Genomic DNA, 22,947 nt, shown 5'->3' on the forward strand with positions numbered 1-22,947 from the left:
AAGGATTTCTCATGATTATCTCAGCTTATTGGCGGGTGGTGTCTATCGCGCGCTGTACGATTTCCGTTGCAGTAGATATGCGGTGTAGAAAACTGGTATGAATGGTGGAGACATAAAATGAGCAAAAATCGGATTAGGTTTGGCGCGTAGCGGTTTATCGTTTGGCAGCCAGCTGGGTTAATCTTTTATTAAATGCAAGTGGATTTCCTTAACCCTTTATCTGTTTCCTGGGGTCAATATGATCTTTTATATTTTACATTTTTTAGCAAGAAGAGCTGTAACATCGAAAATCTTTTCAAAATTCACGAAGTTCCAACGATTTGAATTTGAGTCAATTTGACCCCGAGGTAGATTTATTCTAGCACAGACAGAAGGTTAAAAATGTTGGAGACAAAGGAGGTTGACTTTCGGACTGCTAAAACGAATTATCTTGATAGCAAATCTTCTGTGCTGATCGGCTTTATTGACTACATCAAATAACTACATCATAAAGTATACAGAGCACTCAAATTCAATTCAATAAATACATGTTTATGTATGTGGAAGGCAACAGTTTATCTATCCTAGACTCAAGATTAACCGGTGTATACACAATCGACTGATTTGGTCTTGTGCACTTTTTTTTTTTTCTGTATGACTATACATTTTTACAGCATTCTCTCGTTGCTAAAAGCATACTAATCTACATGCTCTTCAGTTGGCATACGCTCACGTGACAAACGTAGTAAACATCTATCCAAGGCCTTCCGTGTTACCCTCGGGCCACGAGCTACACCAACAATATCCGCAAGGGGGCCCTTGAGGCCGTCAGAATATCGCTATACACACCAGATAGAGACTGCCCTATCTAACAGAGTTTGCAGAGAATTATTTTACTTCTTTAAATCAGACCTGAACACTTCATGTATGACAACGCGCGGTGGCCACTTACAACCAGGCGACTTAATTTATTGGTTTCTAAAGGTTTGATCGCACTTTCAGAATAGCATATAATACAGCTGGAAAAAGACGACGGCAAACAGAACCGCCAGGACGCAGTTCACCGTCAGAACCTTCTTGCGGAGGGCCTGCTTGGCCTGCTTGACGTTGTTGAGGTCCTCCTTGAAGAAGGTCTTCTTCAGACCCGGAATGATGCGCTCAAAGTACAGCCGCCAGCTGTAGGAGCGATTGTCGCATGGGTACTGGCGATGGTCGGACGAGTTCATGCTGTGAGGAAAAGAAGAAGATTTAAATTATTAGGTACCGTTTTGATTCATATTACGGACACTTAAGGCTTCAGCGAAGTACAACTAATCACTACACATATAAATTGAATCGTTCTGTACAAAACTTTAGCCTAATCAGGCCTTGAAAACTCTTAAATTTCGAATAGTGGATGAAGATTTGGATTCCACATCTTTAATTCACTTTAATCAATAAAAATGTTCGGCCTCTTCATGATTTTCATTCCGGACATAATCACACTTTTGCTTCATATTCCGGACACTTTGATTCGAATTCCGGACAGCTCTTGAAAAACATAATCCGAATAGTCAAATCATTAATTAAACGCACTACACCGTTAGAAAGACGTCAAAACTAGTTGAACATTGTAAATTTTCATGGATTGCTATGTAAAATGTTTATAAAAATCATCTTTTAAATTGGGAACTTTTTGACGGCGCATTTTGAAACATTTTGAGTGAAATCTTTCCCATACAAAGTTGAGTGTCCGGAATTTGAAGCTGTCCGGGATTCGAATCAAAACGGTATACTCTTCTATTTTTACATAAATATAATAAAATTAATAAATGCCCCAAGTTCTTTGGGTGCAATCTTCTCTCATTATCAATCTCGCTAGAAATTTACCTATGATATTGCGAAAAATCACTTAAGATTTGTATCTGTGTATACGCAAGATTTTGCTATGAAATCACTAAAAAAACCGCCAAGACATTAGATTCCGCCGAGCATATTTTAAAGTTTAATAACTACAAAATAAATTCACTGAACGTATCGACGGAATCATCCAACTTTTTTGTAGAATAATCTTTCTATTTGTTTTCTAAAACTCTATAGCAATTTTCCAAGGATCTTCAGGTAATCATCAACTTTTCATCTTATCCATCTGGAAGCATGTTTTTGTAATACTTTGAAATTTGATCATACATCACGAAAAGCTACAAGTCTTTGCAAAGATTCCGTACTGTGTTGCTAAATATACGAACAAAATGACAATTTTATCATCATTTTGAGATATAGTTCAACTATTGACAAAAAGGATAAAATGATGCTGATTACATCACTCGCCCTCACAAGACTAAGCGGCGCAATAAAAAAAAACAAACACTACTTCTCAAAAATGCCAGTTCTTAGGATTGCTCCAAAACACCACGGAGAGTTAAGTGTTTTCGATTGTGAAATGTCTGATGAATACTATGCGTCCAGAATATAAAAAATAAAATTCGACTTAAAATCGATCTAAAGTTTTAAAATTGAAAATAAGATGTTTACAACAATGTATTCAGAAATATAAGTATTTAATTATCTATCTATCCATCTTCTAGGGTAGATGTACCAATAGTGGAGGTACTAAGCACGATTGAACTTCAATTAACCGCCTAAATTCACGAAGCGCAATTAATGTACATGTCAATGTTGTAACGGGAAGTACCGACCATTGACTAAGCGAGACAAATGATTTCATCGCAGTAATCCATGCATTTCAGTGAAACATAATACCTCCACTATTGGTACAGTGTTCCTTTAGTTGCGGTATATTATTAATTTGTGTTCCTATAGTTTCGGTATCCGTAGTTTTCTTATGGGATCCTCCACTATAGGAGCACTTTACCGCAACTATTGGTACAAGTAAGGAAGGTTTTTGCAATTTCAGTTATATTTCATCAGTTTTTATGCAATTTGAACGCTTTTTTTAACTATTCCGTGTATCAATATTTTGTTTTGCTATTTGTTTTTAGACGTAAAAATTGTAATTTACATTCGATCTTTCATTGCTTGGAACAAAATGAAAATAAAATCCTATTCGATTTTTATGTAAGGGGGTTTCCGCGCCTAACATAAGTATGCTTTGAGGCGTATTAGGCCCATAGTGGGGCAACATCTACAAATAACCTTTAATTTTAGCGTAATATGCCTGATCGTGCAAAAAAAGTAATCAAAATTTTACGTTTTTAATTATTTTGCGAACAATTGCTATTTTTAAATATATTACAATTAACTTTGAGCAATTTTTTGATGAAAATTTAGTATGTATTTTTCTGCAAACAAAAGCTTATAGTTGGTATAAGCTATGCCTGTCATTAAAGTATCAATATGTTATGTTTCAGTAAGCGAACTTTTGTCCCATCGATGGGGTAAAAGTTCGTTTAAGACAATGAATTTTAAAACTGTTATAACTAAAAATGGGTAAATATTTCAACACAAGTTTGTCCAGAAAAAATGTAGTAAATTTGTTGGTAGTCCGCTGTGTAGTATTTATTTCATTTCAACTTTTGCAGTTACTCTGGAAATATTGATTTTTCCACTAAGGTCGAATTATTGTCCCCAGTGATGCATCTGAACGCGTTCAGTTAAAAACTTAAAATTGTGTATCATGCTATGTGTTAAGTTTGACGGTAATAAGTTGATCCATATCTTCCGTATGCACTCTGATCACTATTGTGAATTAAACGGACGTTCATGAGCAGCGGTGGTATCCTGCTCGGAAGATCAAAGTTTACTGCGTTCATGCCAAAAAATTGGAACGCGTTCCGTTCATATTTGGCTCGTGACCAGTTTAAATTCATCACTGATTGCCCCACCTTACTCTACTCGTTGTAGAAAACTTTACTAGATTTTTTAACATTCTTGAAACAAAAACACTGTCAAGAAGCCATTAGGTAATAAATCCCTTGTTTTTCAACGAATATTTACAGAAGTTTTCTTATAAGTCTTAAAACTCGTCCAGGAATTCCACAAGTAATTATTGCAAGGATTTCCCTAACCATTTCACAGTGGGAAAATATGGACTCAAAACGGCACCTTATTCATGCGGCTGATTGCAGTTCTCAAACAGCTTTACTATGCATCCGGTAGAAATCAAGACCGACATTTATTTGAAATTATTATTGTATATCCACTTGAATGTTGGATTATCCCGGCTATTTAGAAGACTGTTCGAAACAGTCGTTACAAATCGAGGGGAATCTCAATGCATTCCATCCAGATGAAACAATGTTGCGAATGTTGTAGAAACACATAATTAGGTTAACTATACATACCTTACGCGCAATAAACTATTGCCAGCTATTGAATTGTTTCATTGAACCTGTATTTTGACCACTAAAAATATTTATTACAAGTTGAATTTTGTTTAGTGAAACATACTTTCATAAACATTCCATCCAACCACCCCTCATTTTCCGAGCCGTGCAGCCGGCAGCCGAGTGTCAACAACAGCTGTTTTGGAAATCTGACTCGACGCCCACTCTGCTGTCCTTGTTGCTCTACTTGAAAGAGTAGGGGTGCTCGTTTGTGCGCGAAAAACTTCTCGCTCGTTGATGCTGCCAAATCTGACAGCGACTGTTTCACCGACCGTTTAGAACGACGACTGTTTCAAACGGTCGCGAACAGTTAGGAACTGAACGGTCAATATTGACGCGAACAGTTAGGAACTGAACGTTCAGTTCCTAACTGTTCGCGTCAATATTGACCGTTCAGTTCCTAACTGTTCGCGACCGTTTGAAACAGTCGTCGTTCTAAACGGTCGGTGAAACAGTCGCTGTCAGATTTGGCAGCATCAACGAGCGAGAAGTTTTTCGCGCACAAACGAGCACCCCTACTCTTTCAAGTAGAGCAACAAGGACAGCAGAGTGGGCGTCGAGTCAGATTTCCAAAACAGCTGTTGTTGACACTCGGCTGCCGGCTGCACGGCTCGGAAAATGAGGGGTGGTTGGATGGAATGTTTATGAAAGTATGTTTCACTAAACAAAATTCAACTTGTAATAAATATTTTTAGTGGTCAAAATACAGGTTCAATGAAACAATTCAATAGCTGGCAATAGTTTATTGCGCGTAAGGTATGTATAGTTAACCTAATTATGTGTTTCTACAACATTCGCAACATTGTTTCATCTGGATGGAATACATTGAGATTCCCCTCGATTTTTAACGACTGTTTCGAACAGTTTTCTAAATAGCCGGGATAATCCAACATTCAAGTGGATATACAATATTTTCTCGGGCCCCGAGCGTCACAGTAAATATGTGAATAATGCGCTGTGTTTATAGAAATCGTTAAAATGCAGCGCCGCACTAAAAAACTGATTTCAAAATGTCGCGAGTTGAGGCGCGTCGCGAGTCACGCTGGCGCGATCCGGTTTAGTGGCGGTGCGACAATATATTCCATGGAAATAACGTCAAGGAATCGAATTGTGTTTCACCGGAACCGTATGGATGTTACCGTTTTACCCTGAAAATATTATTTTTTTGGATTAAAGAAAAACTGATTGCGGCTAACTAAATATAGGGTAACGGTCGTATTTTGGACCCCCTAAGGAAGTGATTTTAGTTTTTTGCCCCAATCAATTAATTGCAAAGCATAACCAAGTCAAAGAACATTCCAAAATGTAGAGAAAAACTTCCGCTACGAGATAAAATTGCCCATAGGTCATGTAGGATCCAAAAATAGTCGAAAATAATTGGATTGTGAAGCACTGTTTTTCATCATTTTGGACACACCAATACATTTTGGACCCCCGGATTTTTTTTTATCGTTTGGCGACAAAGTCCTCGACACTGGTTATATAATATGCTTGCCTATAGTCTAATCATTCGATTGACAACGGAAAACTGAAGAAATTCAACGCTTTTAGTTCAAAAATTTGAAAAAAGTTTTTGTTTACATTTGAAAAATTTCTGACGGCTTCAATTTCTGTGTGTAACGTGTTGTAACGGTTGCCTGAATGCACAAATTAAATTAAATTAATTTCAGATAAAACAAACACATTTTCTATGTGCAAACGATTGATACAAGTGCGGAATAGTCCTATCTTACCAAATAGCATGCAGATTGAGTTGGTCTCCCGATTTAAACTGGGAAATTCGCAGGAAAATTGCCCAGGGGGTCCAAAATATGTAGGTGTCCAAAATAAATTGGTTACCCTATTTTTCCTGGTGTAGAATAATCTGAATAATATTATGGAACACACTTCGTTTAATATCAATGACCGAGAGAGTCCGTTTACCTTAAAATTTTATTTTCTGATATTTTACAGCATTTACAGTTTATAGTGGCTACTCAAAATAATATTTTTCCGACGTAGAATAATCTGGAGATGGAACACATTTCAACTGGTCTCGGTGACTAAAAGAGCATTAATGCCCTAATTACCATGGCGTGGAATAATCTTGGTAAAATGATGGATCACACTTTTAGATGACTAAATAAACCCGTTTTGCCCCATTTCGCCCTAAAATTTATTTTTTGATCTTTAATAGTATTACACAAGGTGTGTGCATTTTACTCTGTAGCCAGAGTAAGGTGTAATCATTTGGCGAAAGCGGCTAGGAGGCCATCTTTAACTTGCTGGCCGTTTTGCTTACAAACATTACTGCCTTGCCTGAAACTGAAACTAGCTGTGCTGCCATCAGTGCGGACAAAATTGTCAAAAAAGAAAGAAAGTAGTAGAGTACACAAGGAGCAGGGGCGACCAGATTAGAATAATTATTGACAACACTGTTTCTCCAACCAATCATGAGTCAATCTCTCGACTACCTGTCTCAGATGTTTGTAAACAAAACGGCCAGCCCTTCCTCACCTACCCTGTCTGGTTTTCTCCACAAAGTGAGCATAATAGGACCTTAGAGAATTGAACGCGCCTTGGTATTACAATAGGGCTCTGCAAAAAATCGTCCTTTCTCGTTTACTCCTTCATGAATTTAATAAACAACAAGGCCAGTAAACGTCAAAATCACAAAATCAAAACAGTGCAGAGGCCTATAAGGGCTCTGCACGAAAATCTATCGCTCTCTTTCACTCTACCTTGAAATGTGTAAACAACAAGGCCAGTAAACGTCAAAATCCCATGCAAATTCAAAACAGTGCGGAGCCCCATTGGGCTCTGCATTGTTTTGATTATGTATGAGATTTTGACGTTTACTGGCCTTGTTGTTTACAAATTACTACCATAAAAAAGAGAGAATCATTTTTGTGCAGATCCCCATTGATTGTGGGCCACATTTTAGTCTTTTGTTATTTAAGGCACCCAAAATATGAGTTTCAGCCTTTATTTGGAATCCAGCCACTGTACTCAGATATTTTCAGCAACAGTTTCATACTTACAGCACATAGAGATCCCGCATGTTCCCGTTGTCGAAGAAGAACGTCGTGTTGGTGAACACTTTCACGGTTTCTACCACCTTGTCGATTTTTTGGTAGGTGCTCACCAGACGGGGTTTCTCCCCTCGCATCCGCAGAGCCGTATCCATCAGGAACGCGGGCAAATAGTGCAGGAACAACGAGTAGACGCGGAACAGCGTTTCGCTGGTGGTACACACACTCATCGGTTTGTACAGTCCTGTCAACAACGGGTGCTTCTGTATGACCTTCTCGCACTCGATTCGCCGCTCGTCTGTTGAATTGTTAGTCGGAAGATATTGTCATTTGATTTGGCTTACATTGAGTTCTGCAATACTTACCGAATGTCAGTGGATTATCCGTGGAGCTCACACAGTTGTACACTAGAACGTCCTTCTCCTCTTCCCTAAAATGCCTTGAAACGTGAGAAATCTTGTACTAATAACCCAAAAACAGGGAGTTCCATACCGGGTTACGTGAGTTTTCCAAGCAACGGAGATGATGGTATTGCTAACGTAGTCTACCGGTACGGTGTCGATTTGTACTTGTGAGTCGATTTGGCTAGTCCGAATCAAACCATAGTACCACCCGATGAACGTTCCATTGGTTCCGTAGATACTGTCGCACCAGCCAGGCATGGGCTCATCCAGGGCGGGCATGACGCAGGATGGCCGCACGACTGCTACTGGGAAATATTGCCTGTAGCCCTGGGTCAGAGCCTCTGCCAGGGCTTTCGTGAATGTGTACGTGTTGGGCCACTTGAGTGAATATTTGTGGACTTCTTCCTTCATTTTCTCATCCTCCAGATTGGCTAGAATTTTCTCTGGACTGATTTCGAGAGGATAGACTCGCTCTTCAATGTGCTCCGTAAAGCTGTTGGAGTATGCTGTTGAAACGTAGATAAAACTCTACAAAGAAAACAGTCTTTGAATGGCAATGCCAGTCACAATGGGCAAGACGCAGATCACTCACCTCAAGATTCTTTGCCGTTTTGCCTACTTCGAGCACTTCCCTGGTGCCCCGGAGATTGATGCCCAGTGCCTTGATGATTTCCTCATCGAACTTAACGGTGGCAGCGATATGTAGGATGACGTTGACATTGTCCTGCAGATACTGGGCGCTTTCTGGCGATAGGTCGAGCCCATCCTTTTCCAAGTTCCCTTCGACGACCTTGATGCGCTCTTTGAAGGCGGGTGACTTTTTCTGGAGTTTGTCGAACACCTGTTAAGGGGAGATGGGTAATTAAATAAGTGACTTAGGTTCTCATTGTAAAACAATGAATATGTGAGTGATCAAGTGGAATGGTGTACATTAGTTCACTTTAACGAAAGTTTTAGCTTTAGAGAAAGCAAGACTTATTTTCGACGTTCGTGTGACATGGGAATAGTTCCAGAAACCTGGAAGAAATTTTCAGAACCTTACTCAGTGCCATCGGTGCCAAAAGTGGGGTCATGGTACAAAACATTGTCGCATGAATGCTAAATGCATGATTTGCGGAGGTTCTTACCACGTTAAGGACGTCTATCCTGTGAAGGAAAATGCCAAAGAGTTTGCATGCGCAAATTGCGAGGGCAAGTCCAACTTTTGGGATTGTCCTTCGCGCAAACGAATCGTTGAGGCTTGTACCAGACCGAAGAACGTTTTTCATAGTCGGAATTCCCCTGGTAGAATCTCCAACAATTCTCATTTCTCAGTGAAAGATCGCTAGCTTAATACCGTTTTGTCGCAAATTCCGAACAGACTCATGTGCCGAACACTTGGTTTTTGTATGGCAATATGGTTGAAATGTTTCGCTAGAAATATATCAGCAAATTGTCAGGAAATGGTAGTCATTTTTTCAATTTTTTTTTCATATTTTGTATACATAGGGAGTTGTTATGTTTCTCTAGTTCGAGGTTAGTAATACTAGCTAAGATAAATTTAGTTGCAAATGATTCATTTGAATACGATTTATTGGTACTGTTCGGAATTTGAATCAAGTTGTTCGGAATATGAGGCAGAAAGAACACAGTTTTCAGCATTTGAATTAAAAATGTTGTTAGCTTCTTTTGGGTAAAAACAATATTAAATTTATTTAAATCAACGTTATTATTGGCACACTTAACAACTAACAGTTAGCTTTTGCGAAAATATTGGAATTTTTATAAATTTCTGCTAATTTATGCCTTTCAGATACGTTTAAAGTCACTGTTGACCTTAAGTGTTCGGAATATGAGTCAAAACGGTAATCATACCCATCAGGAAAATTATAATCATGGGCATTCATTAGCTATTTTTCTTCTGTCAGGTGAACGATTCAAAAATTCGAATGGATTTACCCAAGGGATTTCCTATGCCAATGGTGTTGCATGTAATTTCAGTTCGGTTGTTACAAATCAAATGGAAATACCCATGCTTATATCGCAGCAGATAACTTCTATTCCGTCCCTTCGTCAACGGGACATCCCAACAGAAAATTATCAAAAAATGCACCTACTTCTAGTAATATGTCTCCCTTTGATTTTGATTTTTGACTGATAAATTGAATCAAATTATTGATACAAAGCTCAAAACCACCGCAATGGCTGAACCAGTCCAAGGTGGTGTAAAGTTTACTAATAAAATTGTTATATTCTTTTAATGGATCCAAATATTTTGTATTGGATTGCTCGTTTTTTGAATGGTCAAGAGGACGAGCTGTTTAATTATAATCAGCTAGTAACATACATATAGCAGTTATTACTTTTAAAATCAGGATCCAAACTCAAAAGAGTCGAAACTATTTTGTTTATCGTTGTGATAGACTGGATGGGGCATGTGGTGGAGTTGCTATCAACATTCATCGGCGTATAAAACATCAACTTTTTTCGACACATGAGACCGAGATTTTTGAAACTTTGGGTGTTTTTGTTGAAACACAGCTTGGTAAACAATACTTTTGAGGCTGCCTATTTGCCATTTCAATGCACTGGGCAACAAGTTAATTTGCTTCAAACTGACTTATGGAAATTGATTCGCAATAGGGTAGAAGTACCAATTATGGCTATAGTACCAATTATGGCAATAGTGGGAACAAAAAGAGATTTTTCTTATTGTTTCACTAGACTATAATGGCTTATATTCACAGGAATGATTAAACTATTTGTTTTTGATGGTAACTAAACCTTGAAAAGAACATTCGTGCAATAAGCTTCGAAAAATGAACATTTGAAAATTTTGCCTCACATATATGTCACCTTCTTAGCAGTTGGCTAAGGGACCTCCGTTACGAAATGTATGTTTTCATCCGGATAAACTGTTTCAACCGATGAATGTATGTTACCTAGTGAGAACAAATGAATAAATTTAGCTGGTATGCAATCAATTCTACTGTTTTTAGTTGGAAATCGTGTTATTTCCACTATGTCGATAACTGGTACAAAGAGTGTATGAGAGCCCAATTATGGCAATACTCTGGAGGCGGTTTGTTTACATTTTTTGATCAGTAAAATAAAAGAAGTAAAGCTATTTTACTGGTGACTTCCACGACGGGACGGTTCGGTAAGGCATTATCTTCATGTTTTGTACTCAATTACTAAGATTTTTCAATCACACGTTCGAAAACGTTCGCGAGCGGAAGATGCTAATTTCATGGTAGAAAGGGGTTTTCAGCGACACTCGATTTTTGAATTTTCCCTCTTTTTTCGTTAAAAATTGGCACTGGAAAGGTAATGTGAGATCATTAATGCTGTTTTGTATCATAATTTGCATTTACACTACATTTTGACTTCTTTCTCGAAAATTAATTTTCTCCCATGAACCCATTGCAAAAAATTGATTTAACATATATTTAACCCAAAATTTTTGGAAAATTTTATGAGCGATATCTTCATTACATATAAGCGTTGCAATATCATTCGTTCTTCATGGCGTTTGAGTTCATTTCGTGCAAATATTCGATAGTCCATAATTGGTACACTTTTATGTCGAATGCTAGGAACGCTATTGCCATAATTGGTACAAAGACAACGCTTTTTAAAATCCATTTTTAGAAGCTTAAAGTCAATTTAGTACTGAAACTGTTTAAATCAACAGATTCGCAAGGCTTTAAACTAGTAATTGACACCAACAAGTCATGCTTGCGTTTTAGAAACGCGGTTACAACTTTATTTTTATTACTACTGTTGACATATTGTATCCATAATTGGTACACCTACCCTAAGTCAAAATTTTGTATCTTGGCTAAGGAAAGTATTACATGATGAAACAATAGAAAATGTTCAAGTTTTTGCACCTGAGTTTTTATACATGTTATTCTATGGAACTGACAAATTTATTGGTCGAAATATATTTAAATATAACATTTATGAAACTTGTTTGCTTTCGACGATGATATTGCAGAAAATGAAAATCTTAATCTGAAGTATATCCAAATAGATGGACGAGCTCAACGGAGGAAAAATATAGAAAGTAAAAACGAATAAAATGTGCATCAAACGAGTTTGGGTTAGAATTCGCTCACCCAGCCATTCTACCGTCAGTCGAATAAAACAAACTAGTTCTGCACCACCGTCTAAAATTAAAAGCGCTCTCCGATTAGTTCAGGGCCTCAAATTTTAGGATGCTGCAGAACTGGTTTTATCTGCAGTGCCTTTTTTATGTGGTGTGAATGTCAATTTTCAGCAGGTCGATAACCCTGGTGATTTAGATATTGGGTGGCGGATTGATTTGATGGTAAAATAATACAGGTTATGTACAACCATAGAGGAAGCATTATTCAAAGATTGTGTCTGATAGGAAGCTGTGCGTATGGATGTTCTAGTCAATTAATCATTCAATTTGTGCTAGTTTTGCAGACATCGAACTAAGGAATCATTACAATTCCAATCACTTTTAATTGAATTGTCATCATCAAATATTCCAACAAAATCTTTCTTATTTATTCTAACCAAACTTAAACTACAGATAAATAGGTGTTACACCTAGAACAATTATATTCTAAATCCATCGAGCATTTAGCACCATCAATATTTTGTGGCCATATTGCACGACCTGCAGAAGGCGATTGTGCGTCCGAAAGCCCAACCAAGCGTTTTCGTTTTGTGCGTCGCCGGTTCAATTAATCATTCCTTCTCATTCCTCAGCATTCGCAAGGACGTGGCCAGGACAGCTCTCGAATGTTGGAGGATGCGTCAATCTTGTCTAAGAGTCAAGGGTTGGTCCCAAATCTTTGACTTTGGTAACGGACGAGAAGGAGCCAACCCTCATACAACGGTATAGGACAGTACAACCTACGAATTTGTGCTAATTGCTTAATGCTAATATTGGACGACCTGCAGAAGGCGCTGTCAAGCACAAATTAAAACGATGAGCGCACCTCTGATAGTGCCAAACCGTAAACCTTCCCTTTTATCTTTACTAGTCTGAACCATTATACCCCGTTGACTAATCGACCAATTCGTCTAGGAGGGTCATTCACCTTCCAAGTCATCCTACAGCAAAAAAAAACTCTAGTCCACAGACAAACAGACGTAACACTCTCATAGTTGTCCATTGACCACCTTTTTAACGGTTGATTCGAAAATATGGTAGGTGGCCAATCCGCCACCCGCAGCGCTTGCATCGTCTTTGTTCGTGTTTGACGTTTACACACTACCGCCATCTGTTGGCCTGTCGGCCAAACACACCGATTTTAGCATTGGGCGTACATGTTCTCGTGACTATGATTCTGATTGAGATTTGTTCTAAGTGTTACGTCTGTTTGTCTGTGCCTAGTCTGTTGAAGTGACGTTTCGTTAATACTGCTTTTGTAGGTCACTGCTCCATCAGTACGGATTGTGTGTTATTCAAATTCCAGTAATTTTCCATCGTCTCCTATTTCGGTACACGGATAGACTAACCGGTTAGCTTTGGTTTAGCAATTTTTTTTCGCATGTTGGATTTCCTTCCTAAATCCGGCTAATACTTCGTGCTCAAAATAGATTGAAAGTTTATAACCACTAATAGGGGGCGGTGTGGAGTTGTTGACCCTGAAGAGTATTTTTGGAAGAACTCCTATTGCACTCCTGCCATAAGTAGGTTTGGCTGCGGAAATAACATTTTGTGTGAATATTCTATGGGATGGTACACAAATTATGTCACGCAAAATTTCGACTTTTTAGACCCCCCCCCCCCTTTGTCACGTTTTTTGTGTGAGTCTTTCGAAAATTTTGTAAGGCTTGTCACGCTTGGCTTGACCCCCTCCCCTCTCTTGGAGCATGACGTAATTTGTGCATGACCCCTATGTATCAATTATAACACGCCATTTTTCGAAACATGGGTAATTAAGAGTCGCAGAACACCATTCGTTGAAGTTATTGATCACTTGTAGTATAGCATTTTTGTATCTTCCAATTAGAAAAGATCTATCTTTAAATTCTCTCACTGAACACAATTTCGATTCATTTTTGATATTCTTTTTTGTCTCATTTGAATTACTCTCGACTACACAGATAAAAAACGTTCCACATTTATACAAACATTTTAGTTGCTGTTTTATTTACAGATTTTTATTTGAATGCATACGATTTATTATTGTTTCATAAACATTTTCTACGTGTAATTCTTTCTGAAAGTATAAACCAAGATTCAATGTCAGTGCTTGTAAAAAATATTATTATTCATATTGAGATATAGTGTTAATGATATAGATGCTAATAACGATTCCATCAGTTGAACTCCTGGCAAACAGCGCTGTGGAAAAACTGCTGTTATTTCTTAGAGATATCTTTTTGTAATGAGAAATTCTTTTTGCAAAAGAACAATCCTGGACAGTTGAGAAAATAAGAAATTCTTTTTGCAGCCAAAGCAATGAGAAATCCTTATTTACTTTACATAAAAAAATGATGATTTTAAAACAGCTCTCTCCAGAGCTTACACCTCAATCCTCACTTGACTAAAGTGTCAAATATGAGACTGTAGTATGAGAGATATCGAAAAGTGACACTCATAAAATTTCTCTGGTGTTTTTTTGTATTCCAATCGAATGACCGTCAAATATTGGACACCATATTTGACGGCCATATTATTTGACCAATTCTCGTTTGGTTTTTCCGTAGGAATTTTTGTAGATATTTTTAGTATCTTCGAAAGTAGGGGAAGACTGGGTAAAAACGCCCGCCTAAGCAATTTGATCAATATCTGTAGCTTTCAGAAAACCCCACTGCCGAGGTGAATCAAAAGTACCAAGAATAGGATCCGGCTCCAAAAAATATTTATTTCTTGAAGCTTGAAAAAGTGATTTCTTATCACGATTATTTTTAGCGACGGGGTAAAAGCGACCACCAAGATTTTTGTACACAATTTGACGAAAAAAAAAATAGATTTAGTTCCCTGTGAATCTAAAAAGTAAAAATTAATTCTACATTGCCCAACGTGGAAATTGAATCATTATTAGGATTAATCAATCCAAAAAACTTAGATATATACTTATCATAACCTTAAGACACCCATATTTTTGAAAAATATGCAGAGTTGGCTTGTATTCGTAACAAAATTGATTTCATTTTACTTGAATAGTAATGTACAACGAAGTTACAACTTTTGAAATGGTTGGACATTTTATTTGGTATAAATTATGGGATGGCGGCCTTACCCCATCAACAGAGGTCGGTTTTACCCCGCTTGCACAATCACAACTATGGCCTTATTTCAAAGCTAAATATTTACAATTCATATTCCACTTCATCGAAGCATGTTTGACATTTCTGTTTAAGTATAGACGGGTAATTTGTTTTGTTACGTAATCTCTTACGAAATCCTTATGTGAGCATCTCTTTGTGTTTGACATTTGTTATGAATAATGTCATGTAAATATGACCCTATGCTTCGGAATGACAAAAATCTTGTGTTTAATCAAGGTGTATATATATACAATATACATATATATATATATATATATATATATATATATATATATATATATATATATATATATATATATATATATATATATATATATATATATATATATATATATATATATATATATATATATATATATATATATATATATATATATATATATATATATATATATATATATATATATATATATATATATATATATATATATATATATATATATATATATATATATATATATATATATATATTATATATATATATATATATATATATATATTATATATATATATATATATATATATATATATATATATATATATATATATATATATATATATATATATATATATATATATATATATATATATATATATATATATATATATATATATATATATATATATATAATATAAATATATTGGGGATTTAATTTATTTTTCGTGTAACTAATGGAAAAATCGTTTTGAAATCATTTGAGTTCCACCAGGCTCTTTTTCTGTGATAGGTTGATTGTAGAAAAATATAAAATGTACAAATTTTTGCATTACACTTTACATTAAAATCAGGCATTTGTAGGATTAGCATTAGCATTAAGCATTTCGCACAAATTCGTAGGTGGTACAGTCCTGAACCTAAGTCAAAGATTTGGGACCAACCCTTAACCCTTAGACAAGACTGACGCATCCTCCAACAATTGAGAGCTGACCTGGCCACGTCCTTGCGAATGCTGAGGAATGGGAACGAATGATTAATTGAACACCTACTTAAGAAAGATGCAGAGAACTCAACGTCCTCTCATAGGTGATACGGGATATTGTGGAATGTTAATAGAATGGGAAAGGCCATAGGATACGTTTGGCAGACGTTCTGGCACCTATGAATAATATTTTGGCATTGGTTCATATTGGAACAAACTCACCGGATTCAGCATTTGCAACCTCTCTGCAATTCGACGGACCTGGTGTAGTGGTTAGAACACACGCCTCTCACGTCGAGGACCTGGGATCGAATCCCATCCCCGAGATAGTCACTGACAAAAAAGTTGTAGTGACGACTTCCTTCGGAAGGGAAGTAAAGCCGTTGGTCCCGAGATGAACTAGCCCAGGGCTAAAAATCTCGTTAATAAAGATAGAAAAAAAAAAAAAATCGACGTTCAATCGACCGTCCAAATACAATTTCTACACGCAGAGTGGTGTAAACGATCCTGATGGCTTTGGTCACCGTAGCAAAACACTGTACTCGTGAATGGAAAAATTGAATGCGGAAAAATAACAAAACCGCATGCTTGGGCTTCCGAATTGCACTCCGCAATTTAACATATACAATCACAATTTTGGCCGATTTTCAATCCCTCCTCCCCATGGTAAGAGAATCAGTTTTTCAAATGAGAAATTGGAAGTATCTCCGCAGGAACACAAAGTGGAAGAATTGCTGGAGTGATTACTGAAGAATAAATTTAATATATATCTGGGAAAATCCTTGAGAAATTATTAGAGTATTTTCTAGAGAATCTCTGAAAAAATATTGAGGAAGCGTCGTCAGGTATCATGACGTAATTTCTTGGAGAAATGCTTAGAGAATTACTTAATGAAACTTATAAAAAATGACAGCAATCAGCAGAAGAAATAATATGGAAAAATTCATGAACTCAAACGATATTGTTTTATTGCGTTTAGCAGGTGAAGGGGTTTCTAGAAAAAAAAAAATACTGCAGAAATGCTAAAGGAGCCCTAGGACGTAAGGGAATTCATGGAGAAATCACTAGAACAATCAATTGAAAATTCTGGTACATTTATTTGAATCTTGAAAATTCTTCTGGACGAGAAATTGGTACCTAGAATCCGAAAAAAATCATCGATGGAAATCTTGGAGATTCTCTGGATTGGAAAGTTTCTTGAAATTCTTGCAAAAACACTAGAAGCAACTTTTTAAGGAATCCATCGAAAATATTCTGTAGAAATTCTGTAGGAATAGTCCTTCGAAATCCAATGATAAATTTTAAAAGACAATCGTGGAGAACTCCTGAATTCATACGAAAATGATCCTGGCCATACACTTGGTGGAATTCTTAGAAAAACTACCGAAGAAATTTCTTGACAAATATAATAATTTGTCAGAGTAACGCTCGAAAATATCTTCAAATGTATTCAATATTCAATTATATTCAATATTTCAAATGAATATGAAGCGTTCCCCGAAATTTGAAATGAAAATTAATTGATTGAAGATTCCGCGAAGTTATAACTGAAAGAAATCATGGATGAATATCTGGAAAAAGCCTATAAGAACTAACGGTGATATACGGTGTCAAAATCTCGATTTTTATCGAACTTCCATATATTTCAGATATTTTTATGAAAACGTTCAGCATTTAGGCTAAGATTTTGTAACTGATAGGTTAAAAAATATTCTAATGGTGAAAGTTTTGCTATACATTTTGGGCGTTGTCCACAAATTACGTAACGCTCTAGGGAGACGGGCGAGCAGGCTTAAGCGTTACTGCTCATACAATAATTTTAAAATTTTCAATCGAAAAACGTAACGAAGAGGTGTTGCGTGGTCGAAACTTGTGAATTTTGACGTTAGGTGCTCTGTAAAGTTGTGCAGTAGCTTCTGTCAAATCAACTTTGTTATCATAATTTATGTCGCATAAGAGTACATGCTAGTTCGCAATAAAATCAACACACTCGCATTGCATGATGATTTTCATCATATAAAATATACACGCATATCGCCTCCACTTTTGTACGTAAAAGGCCTTTTCGCAACATCTTATATGTGAAACTTTGCACATAAAAGCATCGCATAACGTTAAAGGTGATTTCGTTATACGTACATTCTAGTTGTCTGGTTAGTGTGCATGTTTTTTTCTGTTCGTATTCTTGAAGGCTCTAGCTTATGATCCTGACAACTTAGAATGGTCGTGTCGTCAGCAAAATTGTTCAGTTTGTGTCTTTTGTAAGAGGTAGATATTAGTAAATCTAAATTATTTCTTTTATTTTATTGCAGGTTAAGTTGTTTTTAAACGAATATGACTGAGAAAATAGTCTATTTTCTGTACTGTGCCGTTGCACCAGTTGCAACTGCAGTGGAAATGAACTGGAATAAATGAACCTGAACCGGAGAATGATCGGAGAGTGATTTCAAGAAAGATTGTTTTCTATAAATATAGTAGCTAGTTATATCTGTAACTTTCCACATTGAAAGAATCGAGTTTCGAGGATCGAGAAAGAAGCTATTCTGCGGAAACAGATTTTATGTGTAATACAACTAATTAGTCTGATTATAGTGGTCGGAAGGAATGTGACAATTTTAAATTTTACATGGAAACATATGGACTGGAGAAATGGCTTCCTTGTTTTGACCACCGTTCCGGTCATGGTTCTCCAAATCTGGTTTTTAATGCAACTGTTTCGCATAGCTATGCAACTGCATTTCTTGTTACTGAAACTGGATTGTTTCTTGCTCAACGTCGGACATGTGGTATACTCAAAATTGAAAAGGTGTTGCAGCAGGCCATTAAGCAGTATCGGAAATTCAGTTTTCGCTTATCTTTGAGTTTTATCCACCCTTCGAGGTGTGCTATACTGATAAAGCGGCGATAATAGTGACCACACTTCAGGCTACAATTATCGCTGCTTTATCAGCACAACACGGAAACCATCACGAAAGTCGGAGTTTTAGAGCTGGAATTGAGTCGAATTCTTCCCACTTTCAAATCTGTAATCAATTTGAGAGTGTTTGAAAGTGAAAAAAGAAGTTTCAATTAGTTTCCTTTAAGGGAACTGTTTTAGGGCGTTAATACTTACATTTTTCCTCTTCCATTCTCGCAAATCATACAAAGCAGAGACAAATGGCATGGCGTTGTCATGCCTTTGCTAAGCGTGTTCGCAACTCGAATCACTAATGCTTCACGGATTGCCTTTTAACTATCTTGCAACGCAACCCGTCTCAGTAGGTACCTATGTAGCCATTTGATATTCACGGCATGTCACGATTGAGCGAATCCGCGAGACAGACACCAGAAAAAGTGCAACCCAACCGAAATTGGCTGATGTCTTTGTACTAACTTCTCTTGGTTGGGTCAGAAGTTGCGTGTATATGATTGCGGTGTTGTACCAGATAGTGGTTCGTTTGGCACAGTATTTAAGATTTTGGATAAATGGAGGAGATCGTCTGAAGACGGTTCAGCTCAAGATGAAGTCAGTGACAAAATAAGCATCCAAAAGCTGTTATTTCTATACAAAATGCTTATACAGTGCCTTCCCGATTTTGGCAACAATTCCAAAAATCATTTTTCATGTTTAACACAACATAACTTTTCTTTTACCTATTTCTTGCCATTACAGAAACACTTTAGCTTTTGAACTGAGGCTGCATGAATCGCATCACTTACCAAGGTGAATCCTGATTATGTAGCTTTTAAACCCTCCCCACTAACAAATTCCTTCCTGTGACAACTATGGAAATGCAGAGATGATCTCGGTCTCTAGTAACAATGGATGTCACACTTATAATCCTTATAATGACCGGCGTCGTTATTGACTTTATAATGTTTGTAGTTCTCGAAAGTGTACATTGAAGATGGAAAGCTACTACCGACGTGCATCTGTTGCAACTTCGATTATTCTGGTCAAACACGGAGTAGCAACTACGAATTGCACGGGATTCTACCCCATTACCCCGAAAGCCATTTCTCCGAATGCCATCACCCCGAATTCCATTACCCCGAATGCTATTTCCCCGAATTTATATTTATCACGACATGGTTATATATATAATGTTATATATTTCTTATCAATTAAGACAAGTTCAATTAAGAATTAAAACTAAAGCGTGCATTTCTATTACGCAAGGTAAATTCCAATATATTGAGGTTTTTTCCTTGTAGAAGGGAAGCCAGAAATTGTTTAGACAATCATTTACGCTTCAATTATGATGGAGAAGCCTGGAGTCACGAAATTTGACCCCACATTATAGTAGCGCTCGAAAAATTGTCGAAACAACAAATCAGTAAAACATATATGTGGAAAATATTTGTTTTTGGAATTCTGGAGCTATGATCAGCTCAGTTTGACCAATATGCATTCAAGGACCCCGCACATTGATGTAAACATTCGACACTATGCGTGATGTTCATTTTGTTCCCATGGTCAGCAGTCATTTTATTGTTCTGCATTAATTTGCTACCGTCACCTATCACAAACAGGACCAGTGGTGTAATGAACATCGAGAAACACACAAAACTATCAATTGAATGTCATCTGACACGACGACATTTGCATAAATCATAAGTTTTGCTTACATATTGGATCATGAACAACATGAATAGTTTGATTTTGCTTATTATCTTGAATGCGACACCCATACAGTTAAAGCAGCACCTATTACGAAAAATGACAGAAACAAATAAATTCGTAACTTTTCCTAGTGAAGCTATCGTGGTCAAAGGCATTCAATTGACATTTTTCTTTCCGACACTTTCGTATGATCTTTTTTCGTTGTGAATGTTTGAGGGAAGCGTTGCTGATTATCAGCAAAAACGTGTCGACTACCATGATTGTTCACAACACTGCGCACATTGTTCTGTCCCGTGTCCCGCAAAAGCAGACTATGGACATGTCATATATCAACTGCAGCGATTCACAGTAGACGGGATGTCTCGGGCCCGATCCATCTGATGAGCCAATCGAGCCCTCTGTCACCATAGAAGATGGTGTCTCCATCTATGTCGATAGCCTGCGCAAAAGTCTCATCCAAGATTTTTTGAAGAAAGGTTTTGCAATCTAAGCAGTCAGTGGGTGCGAGGTGTGGTCAACAGGCCTGTTCACATGACGTCTTAAATCAGCTGATCGGGAAGCACTTTGACAGTTCTTCTATGAAAATGACAGGCCCGTGTTAGCACTGGTCCTCCACCGATGTAAACAAATGCATAGACGGATCTGTCACATGAAAAGGCCTACTGCGGGGGAGATGGAAGTGACAGCTGACGAGCTGGCTAGCTGGCGGGTTTGTGTACACTGTTTTGTTGTTAGGGATTGTTTACTGCAAGAAACATAAATAAAGTGGAGTGTATATTTTCTCCTGCATCCATGAAGTTTCTGGTGATGACTCGAACTCTCGTCTTTAATGTAATATTCCTTATATAAATTTACAGACAACAAATAACTCAAGAAAATTTAGAAAATTATGTGTCTACTGTCCAGGGATGGGAAATGTACTGTAGCAAACATTCACCACCCGACATTCACATGTTTCTACACGACCTGGGAGGGAGGCACCGATACTACACACGAAATATAAGACAACGTTATTTTGAACTGCAAGGTAACTCCAGTATGCCAACAACAATCAAGGCAGGCTTCGAGAAAATCGGTAGTTTCCTTTTGTTGTGCACCTTCGATCTTTCCTGACAAACATGAAAAAAAGGGCCACAGTTTTCTATGCACTAAATATTCATTTTCATTGGAAAAAGTAGAACGATGCGTTTTTCAATGCTTTATGTTCAATCAGATTAAATGGTGCTCACGTGACATTACTTGCATTATGTGCATGAATTGATTTTTATTCGTTTTTTATTGCTTTTGAAGAAATACGAAAATGTGTTTTAATCAGTTACGCGCTTTTTTCATGTTAGTCCAATGTTTGAGATCTGGGCTCACAGTGACAGTTCGTGACAGCGGAATCTCGGCTCACTATGACGTACAGAAATTTTGTATTGGTTTCTCCCTCCCAGTACACGACCATCAAAATTCAAAGAAAACTATGACCGTTCAAAAAGGACACCGTTGAAAAAGGATTTAAAATCTTACCCTAAGTATTTCTTCAATTATGCTAAAACTAAGATGAAGTCTAGCAACTTTCCATCTAATATGACATTGGATAATAGAGCAGCAGATAGTCCAGATGACATTTGCAATTTTTTCCCTGCTTTTTTACAAGAGACTTATACAAACTTTTCGGATAATGACCGTGATTTTGAACACTTTTCTAGTTTTTTCTGATTTTACACACGATGTTGGCGTTAGTCTTAAGTACTGGTACAGGACATATTAACAGGACTGAAGAATTTAGATTCCTACAAAGGATCAGGGCCAGATGGAATCTCACCTATTTTACTGAAAACTTTGACAGTGAATTTAAAGCACTTTTACTTTAGCTGGTCAACATGTTACTTGAAAAGGGCAGATTACCAAAAGAATGGTAAAGGTCATTTCTCAAACCCATTTACAAGTCTGGTAAAAAATCTGATATTCGAAATTATCGTGGAATTGCTATTATTTCATCCATTCCAAAACTATTCGGATCAATCATAAATAAAAATGGGTTTAGCCAAATAAAACATAACGAATGTACAACATGGTTTCTTCAAAGGTTGTTTTGCTACAACAAACCTTTTGGAATTTGTAATTTTTACTTTAAGTGCAATTGATAGAGGTAACCACGTCGAATCACTTTACACCGACTTTAGTAAGGCATTTGGCAGATTAGATATCTAATTTCTTTTTTAGATTCGGCAGATTAAATATCTACTGATTTTCAAATTAAATAAAATGGGAATTGCAAAGAGACTCCACAACTGCTTTGAATCGTATTTAACAGATCGCTAATAAATAGTAAGATTTCAGGGAAAACGGTCTGAACCTGTTCACTTTACATCAGGAGTTCCCCAAGGGTCACATGCGTCACATGTAGCAGGTCCATCGTTATTCATATTGTTTGTATATCGTTACGTGATAAAACAT

At 36.9% G+C, this 22,947-nt stretch overlaps 1 protein-coding gene across 1 annotated transcript in view; it reads right to left on the reverse strand.

Moving 5' to 3' along the window:
• Nucleotides 1-443: 443 nt before the first annotated feature.
• LOC5569949 (fatty acyl-CoA reductase 1) overlaps nt 444-22,947 on the reverse strand; it is a 50,964-nt gene continuing 28,460 nt past the window's right edge. Inside the window, exons 3-7 of the mRNA XM_021850348.1 lie at nt 8,312-8,560; nt 7,808-8,247; nt 7,681-7,745; nt 7,325-7,613; nt 444-1,206 (exon numbers count right to left, since the gene is read on the reverse strand). Coding sequence (XP_021706040.1) covers nt 978-1,206; nt 7,325-7,613; nt 7,681-7,745; nt 7,808-8,247; nt 8,312-8,560 — 1,272 coding nt within the window. The 3' untranslated portion in view covers nt 444-977. The remainder of the gene's footprint in view (nt 1,207-7,324; nt 7,614-7,680; nt 7,746-7,807; nt 8,248-8,311; nt 8,561-22,947) is intronic.

Source organism: Aedes aegypti, chromosome 3 (genome assembly GCF_002204515.2).
Source record: "Aedes aegypti strain LVP_AGWG chromosome 3, AaegL5.0 Primary Assembly, whole genome shotgun sequence".
NCBI lineage: Eukaryota > Metazoa > Arthropoda > Insecta > Diptera > Culicidae > Aedes > Aedes aegypti.